Consider the following 25,535-nt stretch of genomic DNA (forward strand, 5'->3'; position numbering starts at 1 on the left):
AATCGACTCTGCTTTTTTTTTTCGTGTTGTTTTTTTTTTTTTTTTTTTTGCTGCATGTGCAAGGAAAACAGTAGACTACAAATCCCATTTTACTTGGTGAGAGACTTTTTGGTGTCTTGTTCTATCTTTTCACCATTTTGTGTTTTGCAAAGTTTGCTGCTTCAGTATTTGTAGATTATTCTTTTCACATGTTTTAAAGGCTTTTATTGGCAAAAACATTCAATATATGCAAAGAGTCAATATGTATGTTGGCCTTCTTCATAACCTCTGCAATGCACTCAGCTTCTGGGCCAAATCCTGACTGATGGCGATTTATTCTTTCCTTATTAGTTCTCGGAGATTATCACACTTTGTGGACTTCTGCTTGTACACTCGCCTTTGAGGATTGGCAACTGGTTCTCTGGATTGAGATCTGTGGAGTTGGAAGTACTGCAAAGTAGCTTCTTTGCTGCCCTCCTTGACACCAGGCCATTGTCTATGTGTGGAGATACACTCACACCCACTTGCTGCCAATATTGAGCAAGCTCTGCACTGGTGGTGACATAATTTCATAGCTGATTCCTCAGGAGGAGACAGTCCTGGCACTTGCTGGACACTCTATGATGTCCTGAAGCCTTTTTCACAGCAGTTGAACCTCTTTTCTTGAACTTCTTGATGATCTTTCAAATGGTTCTTTCAGGTGCAATATTCTTTGCAGCAATTTCTTTGCAAGCGAGGCAAAGCAATGACGGCTGCACATATTTCTTTGGAGATAGCCATGGCTAACACTAGAACACAACGACTGGAAGCACTTCTTCCCTCCTTTTGTGGCAATCAGTCTGCTCTTATAATCAAATCTCCCATGTGCTGATGATATGATTAATGAAATGATGTTAGCCAGTAAAATTTGGGTTTTTGTGATAAAGTTCTCTTCTTTGCCAATGAAGTTTGTGAATCAACACCACAACAGTTGAAGCAGCAAACTTTGCGAAACACACAATTTGTGACACTGCCAATACTGTTACAACCACTGGTTCCTGCACTACACTTCCCAGCATCCCCTCTGCCCTGCACCTGCTCATCATCATCACATGCACCTGAGGACGATCATCATCATTAGCACTCATTGGGATTAGCACTCACCCTTCACTCTTGTGTTTGTTCTGTTATACGTTGTATGTTAGTGTGTGTTACTCTCCTGTGTTCCCTGTATGCTATTTTGGATTATCTAGTAAAGTTGGACTTTGATCCTATTCTCCTCGTTGTGCGTATTCCTACACACTAGAAACGTAACAGGATAACAGACCGCCCTAAATGGATGAATGGGCTAAATTCATCGCCCTGGCTCAGGAGAGCCATGACTTTTTTTGTTTTTTCTTCACGTTTTTTTTTCCTTTTTGCCGTCAACAGTCAGCTGGAGGATGATGACTTGAGGAAGTTATACCGGATCGGGGCGAGCTACAATGGACCTTGTGTGCTGCCTGATACCACCGGCTTGAACTGGAGGGAAACTATGCTTAAATGCGTGGAGTTCAACGGCCCCGATCCGGAAACCCCCTGTACCCAGTTCCCAACCTGAGACCCACCGCCGATGGAAACAACGACCCCGCTGTGACGTCTGAGCCCACGCCAGGAGGAACGACCGAACCTGACATCACCCCGGAGCCTGAGGTATTTCCAACTGAGAAGTTCGAGTCGGGGGTCCCTTTCAGCGGCGAGGGAGTAGGTGTTGAGGATTTCGAGCTGGAGAGAAGCCCCACCCACCCACCCGTCACTGAGAGTGAGTCCACCGACAACATTACTTCCCAGCTATTTGAGAACTCTATATTGGACCTTCCCATTTCTACCAGTCTCTCTCTGCCACATCCTCTACTGGAATGTACTATAGATTCTCCTTCTCTGCCGTCTTCCCTGACCCCAACCAAATCTGCTGTTTTTCCCGAGCTGTCTCCCATCAGTCCCGCTACACCACCATCACCTCCTCTCAGTGACGTGGTGACACCGCGGGACCACTGTGAGCCATCTCCTCAGAGGCATGAAGTTCCCGTGGCTCCGCCTCCAACATCTGTCCCCGTCTCTCCTCCTCAACCCGTCAACCTGACTCCTTCACCTGCGCTCCTCCCTCCCTCGTCGTCTGCTGGGACCTTCGAGCCATCGGCTTCGCGGAGCTGCCTCGGACCGTCAACTGCACCTGGGTCGGACGTCACACCGCCTACGCAACGGACTTACGGGCCATCCGTTGCTCTCCGGCCCTTCACCCCTACTGCTCCAGCTAGCTCCGCCCTCCCTCAGGCTCCGTCGCCGCCCTCAGTCGCTCCAGCTACACCTCAGCCCTCAGGATCCCTGCATCCTCCTCGGATGGTCGTCGCTGTGGCTCCGTCGCGGTCGCCTGGGTCGTCATCGATGATGTACAGCATCCTGGTTGGGGACTGGGCCTCCATCAGACTCATCCTCCAGCTTCACCGTCCACCTCCTGAACCCCCTCCGGCCCGCCCCCTTGGATGTTCCTCTACGGCGTGAGGACGCGCCTTGCCGGAGGGGGGCGATACTGTTACAACCACTGGTTCCTGCACTACACTTCCCAGCATCCCCTCTGCCCTGCACCTGCTCATCATCATCACATGCACCTGAGGACGATCATCATCATCATTAGCACTCATTGGGACTTGTATATATTCACTCACCCTTCACTTTTGTGTTTGTTCTGTTATACGTTGTATGTTAGTGTGTGTGACGAGCAGGGCGGGCGAGAGCCGTGAGGGAACGGCGCGAGGTCGGTGACGCGAGTGATAATGAGCGTCACCTGCGAGGCGTGCCGGCCTCGAGTCTCTCACGGAGGAGCTCCGGAGGCATAAAAGGAGGAGCGACATCAGTGAAGGACGAGAGAGGACCAGGCCTGGATTTTATTTTATGTTTTATTATGTTTGTGTGGCCGGCAGACGTCCGCGAGGGTCTGCCGGCATTACTTTCGTTTTGTTGTTTGTTTATTTTTGAATTAAAGTTACGTTGAATGTTCGCCGGTTCCCGCCTCCTTCTTCCCATATCTACTAACCTCGTTACAGTGTGTGTTACACTCCTGTGTTCCCTGTATGCTATTTTGGATTATCTAGTAAAGTTGGACTTTGATCCCATTCTCCTCGTTGTGCGTATTCCTACACACTAGAAACGTAACTATATATATATATATATATATAATTTTAATTATAATTATAATTTTATTTTTTCCCCAGCAACATCATATCATCAATACAATATTCTTGGTTAGAATTTATATTAATGCATAATGGAATGTATAATTTTAAATAACTATTTTTGCATTCAGCGTTTTCTGATAAAAAATACACCTATTCAATGAATTCTCATATGAACTCATGATACTCAATTAATGAGGGTACAAAAAATGTGTGCATAATTATAGAGTAATTAGCAAAATTCATAATAACAATCAAATTAAAATAAAACTTTTTTTAAACCGCTTTGTCAATAGATACAGTAAATGCTATTTAAGGTTTGTCATGTCTAAAATCCCCAATTAACAATTTCCAAAACATTAAAAGACAAATAAAATTTTACAAAAAAGCATACTTATGTGAATGGCCACAAGGGGCAGTGCAGGGCTGGACAGGTTAATGACCTGCATCTTTACAATCATCTGTTTATGAGCCGCCAGATGAACCGTGATAAATGAACTGCTGGCGTTTCTCAAGAGAGGGGATTCCACAAACCAATTCTATCCTCCGCTAACAAACCTTTGCAACCTTGACGTGTTGCCAACAAACACACCTGTTGATTTTCTACCGGGCCTCACAGATGAGTTTCCACTAGAGGCTCTTAATTGGAACAAGACATCGCTATCAGTCCCTTAAAGAATTCCACGAACAAGCTCCTATTTAGAGCACAGCTTAGCACTAAGCGCTCCCAAACTGTGCTGAGAGACAGCGACTCGAGCGAGGAACTTTAAAAGAGGTTTCTCTAAACGGTAGACAACCAAGCCACCGCGTTTCTTCTTAATTAGCCAGGCTGTGGCCAGGCAGTGTTGATTTACGGCGACGTGATTCCCACACCAGAGCACGCAGGAAGACGTGCTCTCAGCCGAGCTTGGTTATTAATGAGCTCCGCCATAATGTGAATTAATGTGCAAGCACAAAACAGCCTTTAAAGGTTAGACTTTTCAGAGTGGAAGGAAGAAAGAGGAAAATCTTTAAAGGTCATTCACTTTGCTCTCACATGAGTGTTTATAACTGAGCTCTATTGATTCAGAAATGATGAGGAGGGTGATGAGTGCGATGATGAGTGAGTAAAACGACATTCTCACAACAGTCCGGATGAATCTCTGATCTGCCTGAGGATGAAACACAAATCTGATGAAACTGAGCAACGCATGAGATTGTCTAAAAAACAGGTGGATCTGCCCTACTCCGCAAAAGAGTATCAAATGTGGCTGATTGAAACCAGCCTCTCAAGATCTAAGGTAACATTTACTTGTTAGCAAATTCAACAGAGTGTAATTTCAAATTTTAGACTAGCAATTAACGATTTCTATGGCTTATTTTGCAAGAATGAAAGGACTCGGCATGGTTCCACCGTGCAGGTGTTGGGCGACTCGCGCGATGTTATCGTCGTGATCAGTTCACAAGTGCACACAACAGCCTATTTAAAATAAGATGCGTGCGAAATAAAGACCCATTAAAAACAGGTGCAGGCTATTAAGAGCAGCAAGGTCACTGGGCCATCCTTACAGCTAATCAGTCTTTCCACCAATAAATTGTACTAAATTCATTTGTGGAAACCAATGAAAGCATTGATGTGCTTCAAAGAACATCTCCTTGTATGCTCTTGTTGCATGCCTCTCTTCTGTTAAGCGCAGATGCAACCTACATCAGACTCAAACATGTGAAATTGAAGACTCATTGATAAGTCAACAAAACTATGTTTTGATATTTTGCTTCAATACAGCAAGAGTAAAAAAAAAAAAAAAAAAAAGCATCACTGGTAAGGGCACATTCACAGTTCAACAAGTAATGTGTCAGACTTACATGAGTATGAGATGATGATCTGTAGCAGTAAGCAGTCTTTGTGAAGGATGGTCTGCAGAAGTAGTGCTGGATTATAACAAGGTCCAGACACCAGTAGCTCAAACAGACATAAAGAAGATCCCTCAGATACTGGAAAATCCCTTAAACAATAGAAACATATCAATTAAGGTTTTGTCAATGCTCAAACATTTAGATTATTAAGTTTTTTTTGTTTTTGTTTTTGGAAAAAAGTCCCTTATGTTCACAAAAGTCTGCATTATAACTGTTTTATATTGAAATTTTAAATGTAATTTTAAACTGTCACCACATTCCAATATGCTAATTTAGTGCTTAAGAAACATTTCATAAAAAATAACAACAAAACATTGCTATGTGTACTGTGCTCTTTTGTTGGTTCAACTGCTTCTATTGTTCTAATTTGTAAATCACTTTGGACAAAAGCTCATCTGCTAAATTTTAAATGTAAATTTCTTCTTATTATCAATATTAAAAACATTTGAACTGCTGAACTGGGATACATTTTTTTTTAATCAGGATTCTTTATGAATAGAAAGTTTAATATATTATGAATTGATTTCATCCAGGTGGTGTAAGCCAGAAAGAAAAGTTATGAAGAAAAATATTTATTTTTGAAATAACATGCATTAATTAATTGTCCACAGAACATTATATATATATATATTAAACCACAAAATTCATATCACTGAAGAAAGTGTTGCAATCTTTGAATCATGTAAATCATCTTTGCTATTTGCATTTGTGAATTATTGAGCCTTAATGATAACCATGAAAATGTACATCAAATTGTGTACCTTAAATTAAGGGTTTCAAACTTCTTAATGCCACAGACCCCAAAATGTGTTAAACCCTTTTATATTTTCAGTTTTATTTTTATAATTTATAATAGATTATGTTAAATAGACAGTGCTAAAGTAAAACCATTAAACAATGCACAAACAAAACTAAAATAACGTACTGCGGTTCATTTATTCTTCACTGTTCTGTTGAGGAGCAAATATGCTATTAAAATACAACATACAATAGAATGTCAATTTTCCATTTATTCACCAGAAAACTTTTCAGTGATTCTTAAGTTGACTAGAGTTGGATAAAGTGTAAAGCTGCATTACAGTTGTTCTGAAGAGAGCATTGGTAGGTAAAAAATGTTAAGAATCCAAGGACATCTCCTCTTCAGTCAAATGAACACTTCAGAACAATAGTTCTGTCACAAACAACCCAATGTCATGTGATATTCATTGTGCTCAACCACTGTCTGAAGACAGTTTAAAGAGCCCTCACACACGGAAAACCAAAAAACCTCAGTCAGAGCAGTGTCATGTTTAATTTTTGACAGGAATGAAACAAGACCGTGAGGATAAAAGTACAGAGTGTTCAATGGATTGTACTGTTTAATTCAATTCAGCTGACGAAACATCTTTATAAAAAGAGATTCAGTAGACGAAAAAAAAAAAAAAAAAAAAAAACCTCTATAAAACAGATTTGAAAGAGAGTTTTGAAAAACACATGTGATTTGGACATTTATACCATTGTAACAACTGCAAGTCTATCCCTCACAGCCTCATTTTCAGCTGTGTAAAATTTAATATGGTGTCTACCTTGATGATGGTCAATTACGGTTTTCATCATCACTGCACTGTAATGTTCTCTTCCGGTAAGCTGATAGGAGGGTATTTTGCTTACCTGCACCAAACCATATTATTAGGGCTAAACTAAATTACAAAAGAAAAAAAACAATAAATTATTTACACTTCTGTTGAAAACAGAAGTGGGGGAATTAATTCTTTTTTTTATATTTTTTAAAGAAAAAAATCTAATTTCATGGATATATTATATTCACGTTTACCTTAAATGTCTACCGGAAGTGATGCAACCTGTTTTACAGAATACAGAACCCCCATTTTGAAAATTTGTTGAACAACAGCACCTTTAATCAGCTAATATTGATCATCTGTATTGAAACAGCATGTAAACAATTCTAACGAAAAAGTAAATTAGCAACTAGAAAAAGAAAAAGTCGTCAGAAAAAAATTAAAAAAGTAGAAAAAAAAAATAAATAGAAAAAGTAGTTAGCAATGGCTATTGCTATTTAGCAATATATAATTAAGGGCCAGATTTACTAACAGCTTGTGCCAGCACAAACAATCTTTTAGGATTAAAAAAAAAATACTAAAGACATGCAGTGAAAAAAATAGCACTGAAAAGGCATGGGCAGGGTTATTTTTGCAGCTGACCGATTTACTAAGGTTTGAGCTAGTCATTTCACTGGTATTTGCACCATTATTTAACGCCCAAAAAAGTATGTCTTAAACCAGGCGCTAATTTGCGCTGCTCTTGGTAGATTGCGTTGGTCATTATGGAAATGATCCAGTTGCGTCTGTGTTCTTTAATTGTGTTCTTTAATGGGATTGCGATCTCACGCTAATTTAATTTGCCCCGTTTAGTAAATCTGGCCCCAAGTGTTTAAATTGTCATTTATGCATATTGTTCTAAAAGTATCATATAAATGTGCCCCATGCAAAATATATAAATAAATAAATACAAATATTCAAATGGCCACTGACGTCTCAGTGGTGATAACAGTCATGCTTACTTTAGCACAAACCACTAAATATCATTATTTATCCCTGACCTTGGGTGAAGAACAAATGTTTAAGAGAAGGGTGAGCTCTGCTACATAGGAGAACATTATGCTTTATTTAAGCAACCGATTTGTCAAGTCAAAGGCCCGGTAATCCACCCGATATCCCACTTTAATGGTCCTGATAAATCTGTAAGCTATACCATGAGGTCAGGTTTCACTGTATCTGGAACATGATCAACTGAAAAAAAGAAGAAAAAAATATTCCTGCCCATAATGCTCCTTGATTTATTGATATTTCTTGTCTCTTTTATTACTTTTTTATTTAATAATCCAAACTGTCAGTTTGTTAGAGTGTTTGAGTAAGAAGAAGAGTTTGATTTTGGTGTATGGCCTCTTGGCTCTGGCGGGGCCCTCACCGCAAGACCCTCAGGGAGTCTTGAACACAGCGAGGCTAAATAAATAAATAAAAAAGGAACAGGCAATAAAAATGCACTAATTTAAATCCCTTCGACTTCATGGAAGTGGAGCCGGTGGGGCTGACGACCGGTGATTTGTGTAAGCGGGACACGCAATGATATCACGCTGGAGTGGGAGTCTGGAGCAGTGCTGGGGGGCTTGAGAAGGGTGATGTGAGATGTGGCTGACATTCTGCCTGGCTTCACAGTCCTCCTACAGGCTCCATTTCAGCCTTTCACACCCGGGCTGAAGACCCGCAGCGCATGTCAGCATAAACAGCATGACTAACTATGGCATCTGCATCTGGCCTGCATTAGGGCCGTGAGTCTGGGGGTCTGGTGACTGCAGTAATGTATTGACTGTGTTTGTGTGCATTTAACACATGAACGAAAACTGAAAAGCCATGCTAGCCTCATTTGGCTGGGCTGAAACAACTCACTACATTGCGTGTGTTTGTTTTTTTTTTTTTTGTAATTAAATTTAAAAATGGACTCAGCAATAGAGGTACAGTGAAATCTGGTGATGTTTTTATTGTGTCTATGGAATCTAAGTAAGTAGTATATTGTTATTATTATTATTATTATTATTATTATTATTGAAGACGTATCCACCTCAATAGTCATTACGTCAAAAATACATTTAAAAACAGGCACAGTATGTTCATATGAACTATTGTGTCAGTAAAATTGTTTTGAAAGAAATTAATACTTTTATTCAGCAAGGGTGCATAAAATGTATCAAAAGTGACAGTAAAGACTTTTACATTGTTTAGTTATATTAATATTTAAATGTATTTTTAAAATATGCTGTTCTTTTGATCATTTGGTTTCCACAAAAAAAACAAAAAAAAAAACAAGTAGCACAACTGTTTTCAACATTGATTATAATAATAACCTAGTTTGAGCCCCAAATCTGCATATTAGAATGATTTCTGAAGGATCATGTGACACTAAAGACTGGATTAGGGATGCTGAAAATTCAGTTTTGTCATCACAGGCATAGATTACATTTTAAAATATATTAACAAATAATTATTTTAATATATTCATATTTTAAATTGTAATTGTGTTTTAGAATATTGCTGTTTTTAATGTATCATCAAATAAATGCAGCCTTGGTGAGCAACTAATCGAACTTTTATATGATAGTGTAATTCTATAAACAGAAGACATCTCTGAAGGGAAAAATGGCATTAATGGGTTACTCATTCTAACTGACTACTGACTTAACACATTGGTTTGTTGCTCAATACTGTCAGTACCTCAGCAGCTCCTCTGTGAACAGTGTAGGGTTCATTACGCTCAGCCACATTGTGTCACGACTGTTCACTCCTTCTGGAAATTTGGGAGTTCTGCTGCCTCCTCCACCACAGCCTCCCTGAAAAACCCTGGAGAGAGATTGAGACAGAGTGAGAGAGAAACTATGAAATAAATAATACACATATACCTTCATCAAATTACTAATCTTGCCCTTCTAGGTCTCAGTAATCCAAGTTTATCCTAACTCTTGTGTCACCTGTGCAGCTCTGCTAGAGGTGATGTAAGGATGATCAGTACGGTCAGTAGCTGGTTACACAGGCTGTGTATGGACCACATCCAAGATCCACGGGCTGCATCTGGCCTTAGCAACACCTCCACAGAGTCACACATACTCCACATCAGATGCTCCACGGACAGCAGAATAGCTGTAATATCAACCCTGGAGGAGGCAATGAGACACCTCATATTAGAAATAACTCAGTGTCACTGTCACACTGTGTCCAAACCAAGATTTTCTAGCAAAAAGTAATATTTCTTTGTGTGTAATATGTGGTATTTGATAGAACTACACTTTATGGCCAAATTTGCTTGTTGATTATTTAATTTGAATATCATGGATATTAATAGGAAGATTCCATTGGTCATGTCAATCACAGTGCTGATTGTCAACATAATACTAAAACAAACACTAACCCAAACCTTAACCTCAGTATAGAGTTGGAAGCACACCCTGATAGATAGGATTATGTCACAATCACACTTTTAATAAATTATAAATTATATTATATATAAATTTAGTGCATTTATCTCAAATCCCCTCAACACATTATGGAGTTATCAAGGTTCAGTAATTACACTTTAATGTCAATGAATAGGTAATTTGCATTGCCATTAAAGTGAATTTACTGAACATAATCATACAAGCTTGATAAAAAAAATAATAAAAAAAAAAGATTTATTTTAGATTTATTTTAGAAGATAATAAGATTTATTTCAGATTTATTTCTCATTTTAGAAGAAAATTTCAGATGGCACTTAGAGGCTTTTGCATCTGAACTCTTCATATATACACACATATACACATATTAGCATCATTATTCCAGTCTTCACTGTCATATGATCCTTCAGAAGTCAGTCTAATATGCTGATTTTCTTCTCAAGAAATATTTCTTATTATTATCAATGTTAAAAATGATTTAAATTGAAAGAAAGAAAAGAACAGCATCAAAAGAACAGCATTTATTTAAAATAGAAATATATTTCCAGTCACTTTTTGATCACTTTAATACAGCTTTCCTTTTCTTTAAAAAAATCTTACAGAATCTTACTGACCCCAAAGTTTTGAACAGTAGTACTGACGTAAAAATAGGGAAAATCAACAATATCCAATATCGACCACTAACCAATATAGTACCGTATCACCCCTACTTTCAATTACATATGTATCAGTAAGTAACCTCAAATAAATGCATGTTCTGCTCAGTTCAAACCACTAAATGTGGGTATTATGTACTTCTGTACAGTCTCTCAGTATCCAGAGAGGTCGAGTAACCCACTTTGGTTTCCCTATCAAACTCAACTTTTCATCACCTACCACCAAGTTCTGCTTAATAGCACAGCGAAAGTTCCCCTTTCACCAGATAGGAGAAAAAGAGAAGGGAACAGAGTCAGAGCCCATCTGCTTGGCAGACCCTGAGCTCACCCGGCACTGAAGAGCTCATAACCGGGTGTCCTTGCAGCAAAGCTCATCTGCTGAAACAAAAACCGTTCCCTCCATTCATTCCTTCCCATCGGCCCTGGGCGATCTGCTCTTTCTCATCAGTCCTGGAGTGGAGGGGAAGCGTGCTCTTGTGGCATCTTTAACCACTTTAAGTATGTGTTAATGCTACGCACAAGGCCTGGGCGGTTGGGCCCGGTCTAGCATGAAAGAACCGGGCCCTCCGCCAGGCGCTGAGGCAGGGCCATGTGCTAACAAAGAGAGACTGTTCTACAAATCTGGAGATCTGCTTTGACCCCCTGGGGCCGAACACCAGCATGATCACTAAAGCATTCAACACTGTCTGCTAAGCCCGAGGTTCCTGATACAAGGTGAGCTTGTGCGTCTCAGTGCGGCAGAAATACTGTAAGATCATTCGATCAGACAGCATGGACGACTGCTCTCTCTTAGAAGCTTGAGTGTGACTGCTGACCATAAGACGGAGACGGGTGACTTTAACCATGCATGGCCACTTCAGCGAGACACATTTCCACAACGCAACAAATGAATGCACATGAGAATGGTATATGGTGCACAGAAATTGTACATGAGAAATAATATATAAAATCCAGCATGTTCAAAACTCATATTATACAATAATTAGGAGGATAGCAAATGGTATTTTATTAATATAATGTTGAGGAGAGAAAAAAAAAAAAAAACATAAATATATGGTCCAACTTTGTATTAAAGCTGCAGTCGGTAACTTTTTTTGGTTAAAAATTATCCAAAAGTACATAACCATTCGGTGTCCAAAACCATCTCCTTACTTTCGATTCACAACGGTAAGCTTGTAATAATGTGTTCTAATCTGGGTGGAACTGGTAGGTGCAACAATAATAATAATTTGCGCGGTTTGATGTGATATGAGCTAAGCAATCGTTAAATTTAATCAACATTTGTAGCGTGATTCATTGTAATGCTGTTTTTCACAGTTGGTCAGAACAAAAGTGGCAGATTTGTTACTTGTTCAGTTGACATTTTTTGATGAAAATTCTTTGGTCAAACTTCCAATACTATAATCTGTGATTCTGAAGTACAGTATCTACTGGTGTGGTGACTGACAGCCACACATTCTCTTCAAAACATTACATTCATCCACGCTGAGGAGCCGTGCCGATGCACAACCCACGTAAAGATGATAATTCAGCAAATAACTGCAATTGCAGGTTTCGAACAGAGATGGCGACGAAGAGGTAAAACTTACGGACTGCAGCTTTAAGTGTCTTTAACTACAAAGTACTTTTAAATAATTCATTTGATACAATAAACTTATTGTGTACTAGTGCTGTCAAATCTATTAATTGTGATTAATCGCATCGAACATAAAAGTTTGTTTACGTAATATATATGTGTGTATGTACTGTATATATATATATATATATATACACACACACACACATATGTAATATAATATATACATATAATAATATATACTCACACATATTATGTAAACAAAAACATTTATGTTACATGCAATTAATCGCGATTATTCGATTTGACAGCACTAGTACAAACATTTTACTTATATTTTAAAAGTGCTTGCATTTAATTACAGCTGTAATTCATTTCAGTAGTTACATCTATAATCTATCTATCTATCTATCTATCTATCTATCTATCTATCTATCTATCTATCTATCTATCTATCTATCTATCTATCTATCTATCTATCTATCTATCTTTCTAAAAAATCAAAAAAATATTGTCTAAAGGTATGTAATGGAATAAACAATGGTGAATGGGAACTTAAAAACAACAGTTCTAAAGTTAATTGTGGCAGATTTTCAAACCATCCTTTTATCTGGTACCTGATCTGGGGGAGTCTTTTGTAGGAGGGTTGAGCTCTTGAGTACCTCTGCACTAAGACCTCCAGGGTCTCACACAGCACCTGGGCCAAGGTCTGCCGGGCATGCACGGGGGCAACAGCGCCCCAAAGGTCACTGCGCAGGCCTGTGAGAAAATAGTGCCACATCTGGATGGAGAAAGAACACCTTTCACCCTGAAAAAATGGTGGAGGAGACAAAAAAGGAGACAAAGAGAGACTGGTAAAGAGATGATGATGATATCACTGCAAATAAATACCAAAATGACGAGAAAGGAAAAAAGACAGAAGGTCTTTCCAGACAATCTTCCTCTAGACCCTCATGGTCATGCCACCTGCACGCTGCACCTGGACCCCTCATTACCACAGAGAAAGAGAGAGCGCATGGATACTTTGAAGTTTTAATCTGGATATTCAATCACTGTTCATCTGAACATTACCCAGACATACATGCACACTGAGTCGAAATGGCAGAGACCAAAATGACCGGGTCATTCCTGTTATGCAAGACTCATCATGTCACGTGGGACTTAATATATTAGGTGAAATATAACTCACAATTTTAAAATGGAAATCATATTCTGTATTTTTTTTTTTCCTCTCCCCCACGACATCACAATTAGGTGAATTTTAAAGTTTGGGCTGATCGTGTCCATAGCATACCTTTTAATAACTGGCAATTTATTACGAAATTCTCCAGATGTTTCTTCATTTTTCCCTTCTCTAATCACAATAGTTCAAATAAAACATGGTTTGCTTGGGAATATTGTTTTAATTGGATTTTATAGGTTTTTCCTGTGCCCTCAATTTCACTTTCCATCCTGTTAGACTTCTGCAACTAACAAAAGCCAGTTCCATGACATCATCCTCCAGGAAGTGATTTCTTTTTTTTTTTTTTTTGGTGGGAGAAAACAGCATAAACATGAACAAGTATAAACAACATATTTGATGAATTATGTGATGGTATTAGCTGGTTTGTCTCAGTTTAAAACAGAGGTTTTCAAACTTTTTGATGATGCCAAAGACCATCAAAGGAGACTTTCGGTGTTGAAGTTCGGGGTAAAAAATTCCCGCCTCAGAAAGTCCCTGCTCAGAAGGTAGTACTTTTTCAAAGTTCAGCAACTTTCAGGGATGGGACTTGGGCATTGAACATGCTGAATGGTTTGATTTCTTGAGCATTTTGATTGGTTAACTCCATGTAGCATTTTATTTCAACCACCATTTTTAATAGTCTGTTGCGGTGCATGCAGTAAGGCCGCCTGTCCACCAAAGCATTTTTTTTTCCCAACGCCTAGCATACATTTCCAATTGTTTTCAATGGGAGCGCCACATTTTTTGCCAGGAAGCCAGGAACGTAACGAGGCGCTGAGCGTCTTTTTCATGCTCAAGAGCTGAGCACTCGCCGTTTTTTACCGGTCGCCTTGAGTTGAAAAATGTTCAACTTTGAGTAAAACGCTGTGCTCATCACTGTCAAATCTTAGCCAGCAGTCCAATCAGAGTGGAGGGGCGGGACAAATACAACACCGACCAACCGCCATATTCTGCTTGTACAATGTCAACAGATGACAACAACAAGCATAATAATGGAACAAAATAATTGCAAGGACAACTATATACATATATTTTTTTTTTATGTATAAATGCCCATTTAGAAAAAAAAAAAAAATATTAAGTGTGAAACTACATGTTGTATCCAAAATTAACCGTAAATTTGTCTACCCACTATTAGAGTACTGTATACTCCTAAAGAGAAAAATGTTCAGTTAAATTCAATTATGTATTATTTTATTATATTATAAATAACATTTACATAAATAAAACGTAATAAATAAATGTATAGAATAATTTATATTTATATTTGTGTACAATTTATGTATTTTGAAAGCATCATGAAACAGTAATAATATCAAATTAACTAAAAGTCTTAAAATGACTGCTATATGTTAAACATATTTAATAAATATCTTAAGTTCACAAGAATAATTCCACAGGCCTCCTAAGGCTCCTCAGACCGTAGTTTAAAAATTCCTGCTCTAAAACATTCTATCCTTTTAGATAAAATGACAGAAATCTGTATGTTATAAAAATTTCCAAAGACTGGAAAATATTTAAAAAATAACTTAAAATTGCCACATTCAGTGAGCATTTAATGAATAAGTGCATGAAGCCATTTCTGCACTTTTAAAGAAATGATTTGCAAAAAGTTACAGAGCACAAATGTAGTGCAAAACAGGAATGAGCTGACCGAAGGGTCAGATTTACATTGCTGAGATGCTTTAGAATTTTGTGATACATGCTCAACAGCTCTAACAGAAAAGCTAAAAAATGGAAACACAATTCAGAAAAATGATAAAAAGGACGAGAAAGTCTGGTTTTCTAAGAGGCTAATTACTTTCAGGCAAAGAGGAAGCAGCATTAGGAGTTCACAGTGTGACCAAAGAGAGATTATTAACAACCATGTACTACATCTCCTAATGAGAGCTGGGACGTGGTCCACCAGTGAGCCACGGCTAAGTCAGCCATAGAAAGAGACACACAGGGGCATGACCACATGTCCGGATCCAAGGATTTAGTGCTAGCGACCGGGCCTCTGGAAGCACTCGGGCCCTTTGGCATTTGCTCAGGAGGAAGTAAAAGGGAGAGCTGAATGGAAGAAGGCCAAAGAGAGGAGGGGGAAGAGGGGATACAGGTCAACAGAGGCGCAGACTCACAGAGCCAGCCGCACACCTGCACACAGCAGGCCAGTCTGCCCCACAGCCCCGCAATGGGCGGATATGTGCGTGTGCATCTGTGAGAGCGCTTATGAGTGCGAGGGTGTCTTAATGGAGCTAAGGTTCGGGCTACGGGAATGGCTGGTTGAGTCTAACGCTGCCTCAGGACACCACAAGCCTCATTGACAAGACTTGAGAAAGGTCTAGGACTGAGAGCTTTGTAGCTAGCGATATTGCTAGAAAAATATTTGTGCTTTACAAATATACGTTTTTTTAACATCTAAAACATTTTAATAATACAATTCAATTACAATTTTCATTTAATTTTAATCACAGATAATGAAGCAAACAAACTGTTTAATGATAATATTGATTAAATAGATTGATTAAAATGGACAGTATGATTAATGGAAATCAATGAAGCTAAAATCTCCATATCAATTGCAAAAATAATGAAAAATAATGTTTTCAAATAATTTTGGGAATGTTTTTCCAAATAATCCCCCGTCAACAAAACAAATAGACCTTCAAAATAAAATAATAAAATAAAATAAAATAAAATAATAATTAATAAATTGGGCATTTAAAGGCATTCCAATATTGCTATAACCACAATGCTAAACTGTATATTGCTTAAAAAAAAAAAAAAAAAAAAAAATCAATGTTTAATATATTGCCCAGACTGAATGAGTCATTTGAGCCGAAAGAAAAATTTATTTTAGTTTTTTTTTTTGTTGTTGTTTTTGTTTTTTTTAATGGAAGAGAAAGTTTTACACAAACACATTCTAGTTCTATAAAATTCATCAGATTGACTGAGACTGGAATTTGGTTACAAATGTGCATAACATTAAGCATTTTAAATAAGATGGTATGTATATGTTTAAAAAAAAAGAGAGACTCTTTAGTATGGCAGGGGATTTAAAGATTGAGTTTGGATCAACTAAACAGACAAGGACAATGTGCAAGAGCAGCCAAGAATTTAAGAGGGAGCCTACTTAAGAATACAATGTATCTTTTATTGCCCAATGCCACTGCATTTCAATACAAATGCACTTATGTTTTGAATGTGATATGCCGTTTGACTTAACCACAGCTTTGTCCTTGAGCACACTTCAAAAGTACAGGATGTTTTGTCTTCCAATATCCTAACCCAACCCCAAAGAGAAGCCTTACACGTAACATGAACTATTATTAAAATATTGCCAGAAAAGCTATAACCATCTGTACCTCGTAAAATGGGTTGGGGTCACTCCAGTAGTGGCTCTCGGCATCCTGCAGTATACTAGTGGCACACACATGGACGCAGTAGCTGGTCAGGTGATCGTGCAGGGCTGCCATCACATCCTGGCTTCTCTGAATAGGCAGCAGAGTTAGAGGCCTGGTGTTGGAGACATCAAAGCCACAAGGCATGGTTTAAGGCAAAGGCGGTGTAGTTTACAGGTCAAAGAGCCACTAAGTGATTAATATCAGCAAATGGCTTTTATTATTAGCTGTCAATCATTCAACACCTCCTTATTCCCTTCCCTAATGTTTTCTCACTCCCTCCCTTTAAGTATTCGGCCACACATATGGTCTGATACCCCTTTCTGTCTATCTCACTCTTTTTCTGTCGCTCATTCTCGGCTAGAACTTTCCAAACACATAGGTGAATAGTTCTATCAGAGCCCACCGGCTCACGTACGTCTCACTCCGGTTCTTTACAATCCAATTACTGCATTTTAGTAAATCTGGCAACCGTCTGACAGGCTGCCTGGCCAGGAAAACCTGGGCTTGACAAAGTGTACTATAAACCGGTGAACTTCAGCAGTGTTCACCCTCTCCAAACACTTTTCATTTTATGTACAAATGCACAGGTCAAACCCAGGCTGACTTTTTTAATATACCGTTTTATATTAGATTTTTATCATCCATGGAGAGATTTGGAGTTATTTATGAAATCAGGGGTACCACAGCATAGAGGATCAGACTTCACTGTCTTTCCTGACCAAATCCACTACAGAAACATGGTACAGCTTCTGCATTTGATAAATGTACTGTATACTTGGGCCACACATTAAGATCTTAATCAGAAGTTTATGCATTTGAAATGCAAATAAGAAGATTGTTAAGATTCTAGACTATGATTCTGGCTAGTTGTTTTCGTGTTGTTGTATTAAGCATAAACCATACTAAATTTCACTATATTTTCTTTAAAAAGAATCATAATATATTCAAAATGAAGTAAAATAAAATAAGATTTTTAATAAGCTTACACAACGGTTATCTTGATTTAAAGACATTTATGGCTGTTTAGTGGAATACAAAACAAAACAATTAAGAAAATGGTATGTTTTTACCATTAAAAATGTATTTCATTGGTCTAGATAGCTCAAATAATTATTAAAGTGTACACTACCCTTTGAAAGTCTGGGGTTCAACAAGGCTACATATTTATTTCATCAAAAGTGCTGTAAAAATGTGAAATATTATTAAAATAAAATACCCAATATAATAAAATCAGTATAATACAGAGACGAATGAAATAAACATGGCTTTAAGTTTTTCACATGGTTCTAACAGTAGTATCCATGTAGGAAATACTACAGAAATTAAAGCAATCAAATGTAAAATAACACTGGATAGTTTTCATTGTGATTGTGTGAATTAAAGTTACAAAAGGTATTCAGTCAAGAGCAGTGATTGATTTTCTCTTTTGCTTTGTTCTTTGATTAACATGACAGACAGCATCAGGTTTATTAGGCTGCTGTCATTTTAAGACCATGTGCATGGATGGATCCAATATACTGTTACACAACATGCCTTTTCTCTGAAATATTTCCGTTACAAAACTGACTGTATTTACCTGAATACTAGTCAAGATTTTGTATGTGTTTGACCGTTTAAGCGCAATAAGCCATGAAAAAGAACTAATTTTGGTACTCGCAAGCTGTTTGAGAGGCAGCTTTATGAGAGTGCCACTTTAGATCAGTTTTGGTGTGAGTGCGAAACCTCCACAAATGACTAAAAGTATTTAACCCGAGCGAACGAAACAAGTGAATGAGAGGAGGCTGGTGTGTGTCAATTCGCCATCGGAGAGAAGAGAGAGTGAGAATGCGCAGCGGGTATCGGTGTATCGATACAGCAGAACAGGAGTATTGGAACCGTTTCAGATATTTCAGTACTATCAATACATATCGAAATATCGATATTTGTGACACTGCTTCAGTGTCATGATCCTTCAGAAATCATTCTAATATGCTGATTTGCTGCTCAAGAAACATTTCTTCATTATTAACAATGTTGAAAACAGTAGTGCTGCTTATTATTTTCGTGTAAACCTTAGTTTTTTTCTGGATTATTTGATGAATACAAAAGTTCAAAAGAACAGCATTTATTTGAAACAGAAATGTGTTGAAACATTATACTTGCCTTTACTGTCACTTGCTACGTATTAACCCTTAAATGCATACATCGGGTCTTTAGTGACCCGGGACGTCATTCACTACCCTCCTCCCTCGTTCATTTTTTAAAGTTAGACTTCAACCTTCTTGGTATTCCTCAATCAATTCATTATAAAGAATATAACAAGAAAAAAATCATAAAATTATAAAAGAATGCCTATTTTTGTATTCATTTTTTGTAAAAATTGTATAGGGTCGCTAACGACCCGAGGTGTGTATGAGTGTACTTATATTTTTTCTGCACAACAATAATTGAATCTTAGATGATGGAATAAGAGCAATTCACCTTTATTCCACAAGGTGGCAATGTCTGATACACAATGCTGAAGTGACAACTCATTCAGACCGAAAAGGAAATAATAAGAAAAACATGAAATGGCTCAGCGATTTACTGCAGAGCAAGTATTGAACACAATCAAATATGACTGTATCTGTCATCTGGTGAAGCTGTTAGCGACCTAAATATTGATTTTGAAGATGTTGAAAATTATATAGTTTTGAGAATACATTTGAGATCGCGAATGGGCTCATATTCGTGACCTCAAACATAAAACTAGCCTATTATTTGCTGAATTTACTGGGAAATGAGCTCTGACGAGGACAGTGATGATGGCATAAAACATCTGCTCAAACTGAGCCCTTTCAGCTCCAAAAGGTAACAAAATATGCTTTATTTTACTCTTCTGTAATTGTTACTCTGATATCAGAGGAGTTTTATATTATCACGACAGGTAGAGATCCTTCCGTGTTAGATATAGATCCGGGTCGATAAAGACCCGAATATGTAAGAATGATTGGCGAAACAGTCATGCATTTAAGGGTTAATTAGTTAAAAGAAAATCAAATGTACAAACAGGAGCTTGGTGCTTAAAGTAGAACTAAGTAACTTTTTTTACCTTCATAAATAGTTTTCTAAGTCCTTACGATGGTTAATTGACTTGTAGTGGTGTGTTTGAGGCGTGCGCTAACCCCCTCTGGTACATCTACGCCATAAAACAGCACTTCTAATCTCGCCTCATGTTCACGTTCACGCGAGAGTGACAAAATGCTTTGCGGTAATTTAATATACACATAGCAACCTCACTTTATAAGACAATTTCGAAAATTACCCACCTCCATCGAGATTTCTTGTACTGTATTTGCAAAACTATTGCGCCGGTGAGCTTGGAGTATTTACGACAGTGTGATTCACTGAAGGAACCTGTAGGGGGAGCTTCACAAATCTTTAATAAAATGAGTGTAACTCACATGCGTGTGGAATCTCCGAGCTGGCTTTCATAGTGAGTGAGTGTCTGGTGAATGTAGACACTTGTGGCCATCAGAATGGGCAGGTTCTTGAGTGGAGCTGAGGCTGGCACTTCCCCTGCTCTTTCCTCTAGTCTGGTCAGTAGGAAAGAGGTCACACGGCCACACACCTCCACGTAGTTGGAGCACACGGGCAGCAGGGTGTCCTCTCTAAATGCCACAGCCAGAGGGAGAAACGCATCCATCTGCTCCAGGACATCTGCACAGAACTGGAAATACAGTGAATATCTGAATGCTTTTTCTAATGTTTTTCTAATAATACTCTTATGATCAATAGATAATCAATACTTTTGCCTTAAATGGTTAGTTCACCCAAAAATGAAAATTCTGTCATTAATTACTCACCCTTGTGTCGTTCCACATCCGTAAGTCTTTCGTTCGTCTTTGGAACACAAATGAAGATCTTTTTGATGAAATACGAGAACTCCATAGAGATCCGATGCAACTACCATTTTCAAGGTCCGGAAAGGTAGGAAAGACATCATTAAAGTGACTCCAGTGGTTTAACCTCAATTTTGTTTGCACAAAAAAACAATTCACCACTTTATTTATGAAAATATTGATCCGCAGCGATCACGCGAGAACTGACATTGTTGCGTGAACACGCTTTGGATAGTATTATATTGTAAATAAAGTGGTAAATTATGTGTTTTTGCGCAAACAAAGCACTCGCGTCTTCCCTACCTTTCCGGACCTTGAAAGTGGCAGTTGCACTGGATCTCTAAGGAGGGGCAGAAAGCTCTCAGATTTCATCAAAATTATAATCATCTGTTTTCTGAAGATGAACGAAGGATTTACAGGTGTGGAACGAAACAAGGGTGAGTAATTAATGACAGAATTTTCATTTTGGGGTGACCGAACCCTTTAATGTGTCCCCCAGATAATAAAGATAATAAAGAGAAAGAGTGTTTGGCTTAGGAAATGACACAACATAACATATTGAAGTACATGAACAACTTGACAGGCTTCATCTTCGACCGTGACAGATTTAACGCTTAAGAGCATGTTTGGTGCAACTATACTGTTATCCGCACTAGACAGGGCTTCCTTACTATCATGACCATTCAGTGCAATTATTTGCAGATAGTTATTGTGAAATAACTTTCAGGTACTCCATCCTGTCCCTCTTAAATCGACAAAAAGCATAATACACTAAGAAATTCTTTATCGTACTGCACTCAAACTTCCCTTTTTGAAGACTGAAATTGCATTTCAGCAGCTCACACAACTCTGCCACATGCGAATCGACTAGCATTTATTGTAACAGAATAACTGAATCATCCATGCCGATATGACTGTGTGAGACGTTCAGGGCCATTTTCGGATTCAAATACCTGCAGTTCCCCTCCTGTGGTGCCTGGAGAGAGAAGCAACACTTATCTCATTTTTCCACATTTGTCCTGAAGGAAACAGAGAATCAGCACTGGTATTTTCTCTTCAAAATGATTACGAAAGTGTGTGTGCCTGTTACATCTGCCTTACATTGCCTCAGGAGACACGCTGCTTGAAAGGAAGACCCTTAAGGGTTATTGCCAAAAAGAGGCAGCCCTGGAACGGAACATACACCTAACTTCCTCCACCCATATTTCTCCAACACTTGACAAATGAAGACATCATTGTGGATCTATCCCCATCTACCGCTTCCATTCCTCCCTTTCTCCATCCCTCCTTCCAGCCACACGTTTAATGCAGATCAGCAGTAACGGCAGCAGATCGGGCCATGCTGAAGAGCCAGACGCACGTGCTGGGTTCACTGTCGAATTTATATACCTATAGAAATGAGTTACGATGCTGGGCTATTCGAGAGCAGTAAAATAGACGTGTGCGTTGTATATATCTCCCTCCTCTCCACCCTTTCCCCCTTCCACAGGGAGTTACTGTGTCCCAAGGCCTCTGCGAACATGGAGGAAAAAACCCAGCACATGTTAAATGGAAACTTTTTCCAATAGCAGGTCTATCAATCAAGAAAGAGGTGACTTCATACCTCTCCACTAAACTTCAGTATCTGCATCACACAGCCTGCCATTTCACTATGTCCAGACACAATAGACGCAGCACGCTAGTGTTATCACCATAACTAAATTTTAGCAGCAATAAAAATGAGATTTCTCTTTTCTAAAAAGTTTAGAAAAGTTTATTATAATAAATTATCTATAATATAATACGTGCTAGAGTTTATCATATTTACTATACTAGAATTACTTGGTTTTTTTTCTGTATAATTAGTACATTTTAATACAAACTATAACTAAAAATTAAATTACTTTTTTAACAAAAAAACCGCATGCTGTAATTCATTAATAAATGCTGTAAAAATTATTGAAATATTGCTTTTTCAGGTAAATGAACAAATAAAAAGTCAGTAAAATAATAAAACGATAATTATAAAAGACAATTATTAGTTAGTAGTGTATTATCATATTAACTTTAATATTATAACTACTTAGTATTATTACAAAATTTGATTCATTATTTTAATAATACACTAACTATAAATATTAAAAAACAAAATGATGGTATGCTGCAAGTATTTATCAATTAGGTAAATATTGCTGACAAACAAAAAGTCATTAATATGGTAATTATAATGAAATTATAATTATAAAATATAATTATTATAATTTATTTATATTTAACTATATAATATATATTATATTAAATTGTATTAAATTATAAATTATATTTTATTACATAATTTATTATATTTTATATTAGTATAGTTAGTAAATTTATTTAATATCATTTAGTAAAATTAATATCATCATCATAATAATCTATACCAATAAATATTACCTATTTAAATTAAAACAATGGAATGTTGCATTTATCAAAAAAATAAAAAAATAAAAATGTTTCAAGTTTGTACAAAGAACAGTAAAGAAATGAAATAAATTATGAACCGTGAGTGACTTTCATTTTTTTCTAATTAATATTGTTTGATTAATTTTACAGGGTTAGTTCACCCAAAAATGAAAATTCTGTCATTAATGACTCACCCTCATGTCGTTCCACACCCGTAAGATCTTGGTTCATCTTCAGAACACAAATTAAGATATTTTTGATAAAATCCGATGGCTCAGTGAGGCCTCCATTGACAGCAAGATAATTAACACTTTCAGATGCCCAGAAAGCTACTAAAGACATATTTAAAACAGTTCATGTAACTACAGCGGTTCAACCTTAATGTTATGAAGTGACAAGAATATTTTTAATGACTTTATTCATCAATATCTAATGATGGGTGATTTTAAAACACTGCTTCATGAAGCTTTGAAGTTTTACGAATCTTTTGTTTCGAATCAAAAATATCTTAATTTGTGTTCTGAAGATAAACAAAGGTCTTACGGGTGTGGAATGACATGAGGGTGCGAAATTTTCATTTTTGGCTGAACTGACCATTTAAGAGTCAGTGGCAAGTCAATGGACGTTCACTGCAAGGCCTAACAGACCTAACAGACCAAAGACTAACAAATCAAAACAAATTTCCCGTTCACATCCACTTAAGACAAATCAACTGAGTTTGCATTAATATCCCCTCAAGATTTCAACGACATTTTGACCGAGAGGTGCATTTGACCACTTATGCATAGCCATATTAAAACATGACCTCTTGCACATGTTGGCACTCTGTATTATGATACTGATACTAAAACTGGTATAATTTTAACTAATGCTGCTTTTGACATCCCTAAAGTGCGCTAAGAGACCCGCCAACCGGAAGCCCCTAAAGGCTGAACAGGTCTTGAAACAGTCGGTCGATTGGACAGCGAGTCGATAACAGGCTGAGTGTTGTTGTTATAAGCTTAGTGGGAAGTGTGAGAGAGATGTGGGCGAGAATGCAAAGATTCGCCCCAATCCAAGGTGATGAGCACCCGAGAGGTGTCGGTGAGATTTATGGCTTTCTAAAGCCTGCTGCTCCGGTTCGGAGAACCCTTAACTAGAGCAGATCAAAGATATGGATTCCAATAGGACAGCCACCGCAAGGTTATTTCTCAGCAAAGCTTTAAAACATTTAAGAGCTCAACTCTGCAGCGGTCTTCTTGCACCTTTGAACAATCCGTGCTAAATCCTTCTCCTCACACAGGGTTAAGGACGATCGTCAACGTGAGGTGGTCAATAGCTGGATCGCGGTTTCAGGTTGATAAATGGTTTGCTGAAATATTATGCAGACAGGAGGTCTGGCAACTCTGAGAGTTCGAAACAAAGCATGAATGTATGAATATGAATGGGTGAAGTATTGATCTCTGTAATGCATCTGGTCTGACTATGCTCTGGCTAAGTCAGATCTGGGCTAGCATAACGCCGCCTACTTATGGGCCGTGTTGACATGTGTCAAAAAGAAGGGGTTCTCAGACACTCTGGGTAGCAGAGAATGCAAATAAATGCACATGCTAACCTTTGAGATGAGGGCTGCTCATTCTGAAGCACTGACCTACACGTAAATGTGTTGTACAGGTCTTGAGTGTGAACAAATTTTGACACTTGTTAGTGATGTGGTTCCAGAGGTGTCGGCAGCATCAATGAAATGGTATGGAAATCAGACATAAACTCTGATGTTCTAAACTTCATGAGATGAGGCCATGTTGTGCAAAAGCATCTTTTTGTTGTTGTTGTTCGACAAAGGTTTTAAAGGGTTAGTTCACCCAAAAATGAAAATAATGCCATTTATTACTCACACTCATGCCGTTCCATACCCGTAAGTCCTTCGTTAATCTTCTGAACACAAATTAAGATATTTTAGTTGAAATCCAATGGCTCCGTGAGGCCTCCATAGCCAGCAATGACATTTCCTCTCTCAAGATCCATAAAGGTACTAAAAACATATTTAAATCAGTTCATGTGAGTACAGTGATTCAATATTAATATTATAAAGCAACGAGAATATTTTTGGAGCGCCAAAAAAACAAAATAACGACTTATTGAGTGATGGCCGATTTCAAAACAATGCTTCAAGAAGCTTCGGAGCATAATGAATCAGCACGTCAAATCATGATTCGGATCGCAGCCAAATGGCTGAAATCACGTGACTTTGGCGCTCCGAGCCGCTGATTCGACACATTAATTCATTATGCTCCGAAGCTTCTTGAAGCATTGGCGCACCAAAAATATTCTCATCGCTTTATAATATTAATATTGAACCACTGTACTCACATGAACTGATTTAAA

The 25,535-nt window shown here is 37.9% G+C and overlaps 1 protein-coding gene across 1 annotated transcript in view; it reads right to left on the minus strand.

Moving 5' to 3' along the window:
• Positions 1-25,535, minus strand: part of kiaa0825 (KIAA0825 ortholog) — a 183,261-nt gene that overhangs the window by 107,073 nt on the left and 50,653 nt on the right. The window contains exons 8-13 of the mRNA XM_067407308.1: positions 20,313-20,578; positions 16,852-17,002; positions 12,900-13,090; positions 9,589-9,771; positions 9,335-9,460; positions 5,016-5,155 (exon numbers count right to left, since the gene is read on the minus strand). Coding sequence (XP_067263409.1) covers positions 5,016-5,155; positions 9,335-9,460; positions 9,589-9,771; positions 12,900-13,090; positions 16,852-17,002; positions 20,313-20,578 — 1,057 coding nt within the window. The remainder of the gene's footprint in view (positions 1-5,015; positions 5,156-9,334; positions 9,461-9,588; positions 9,772-12,899; positions 13,091-16,851; positions 17,003-20,312; positions 20,579-25,535) is intronic.

Source organism: Chanodichthys erythropterus, chromosome 13, assembly GCF_024489055.1.
Source record: "Chanodichthys erythropterus isolate Z2021 chromosome 13, ASM2448905v1, whole genome shotgun sequence".
NCBI classification, from domain to species: domain Eukaryota; kingdom Metazoa; phylum Chordata; class Actinopteri; order Cypriniformes; family Xenocyprididae; genus Chanodichthys; species Chanodichthys erythropterus.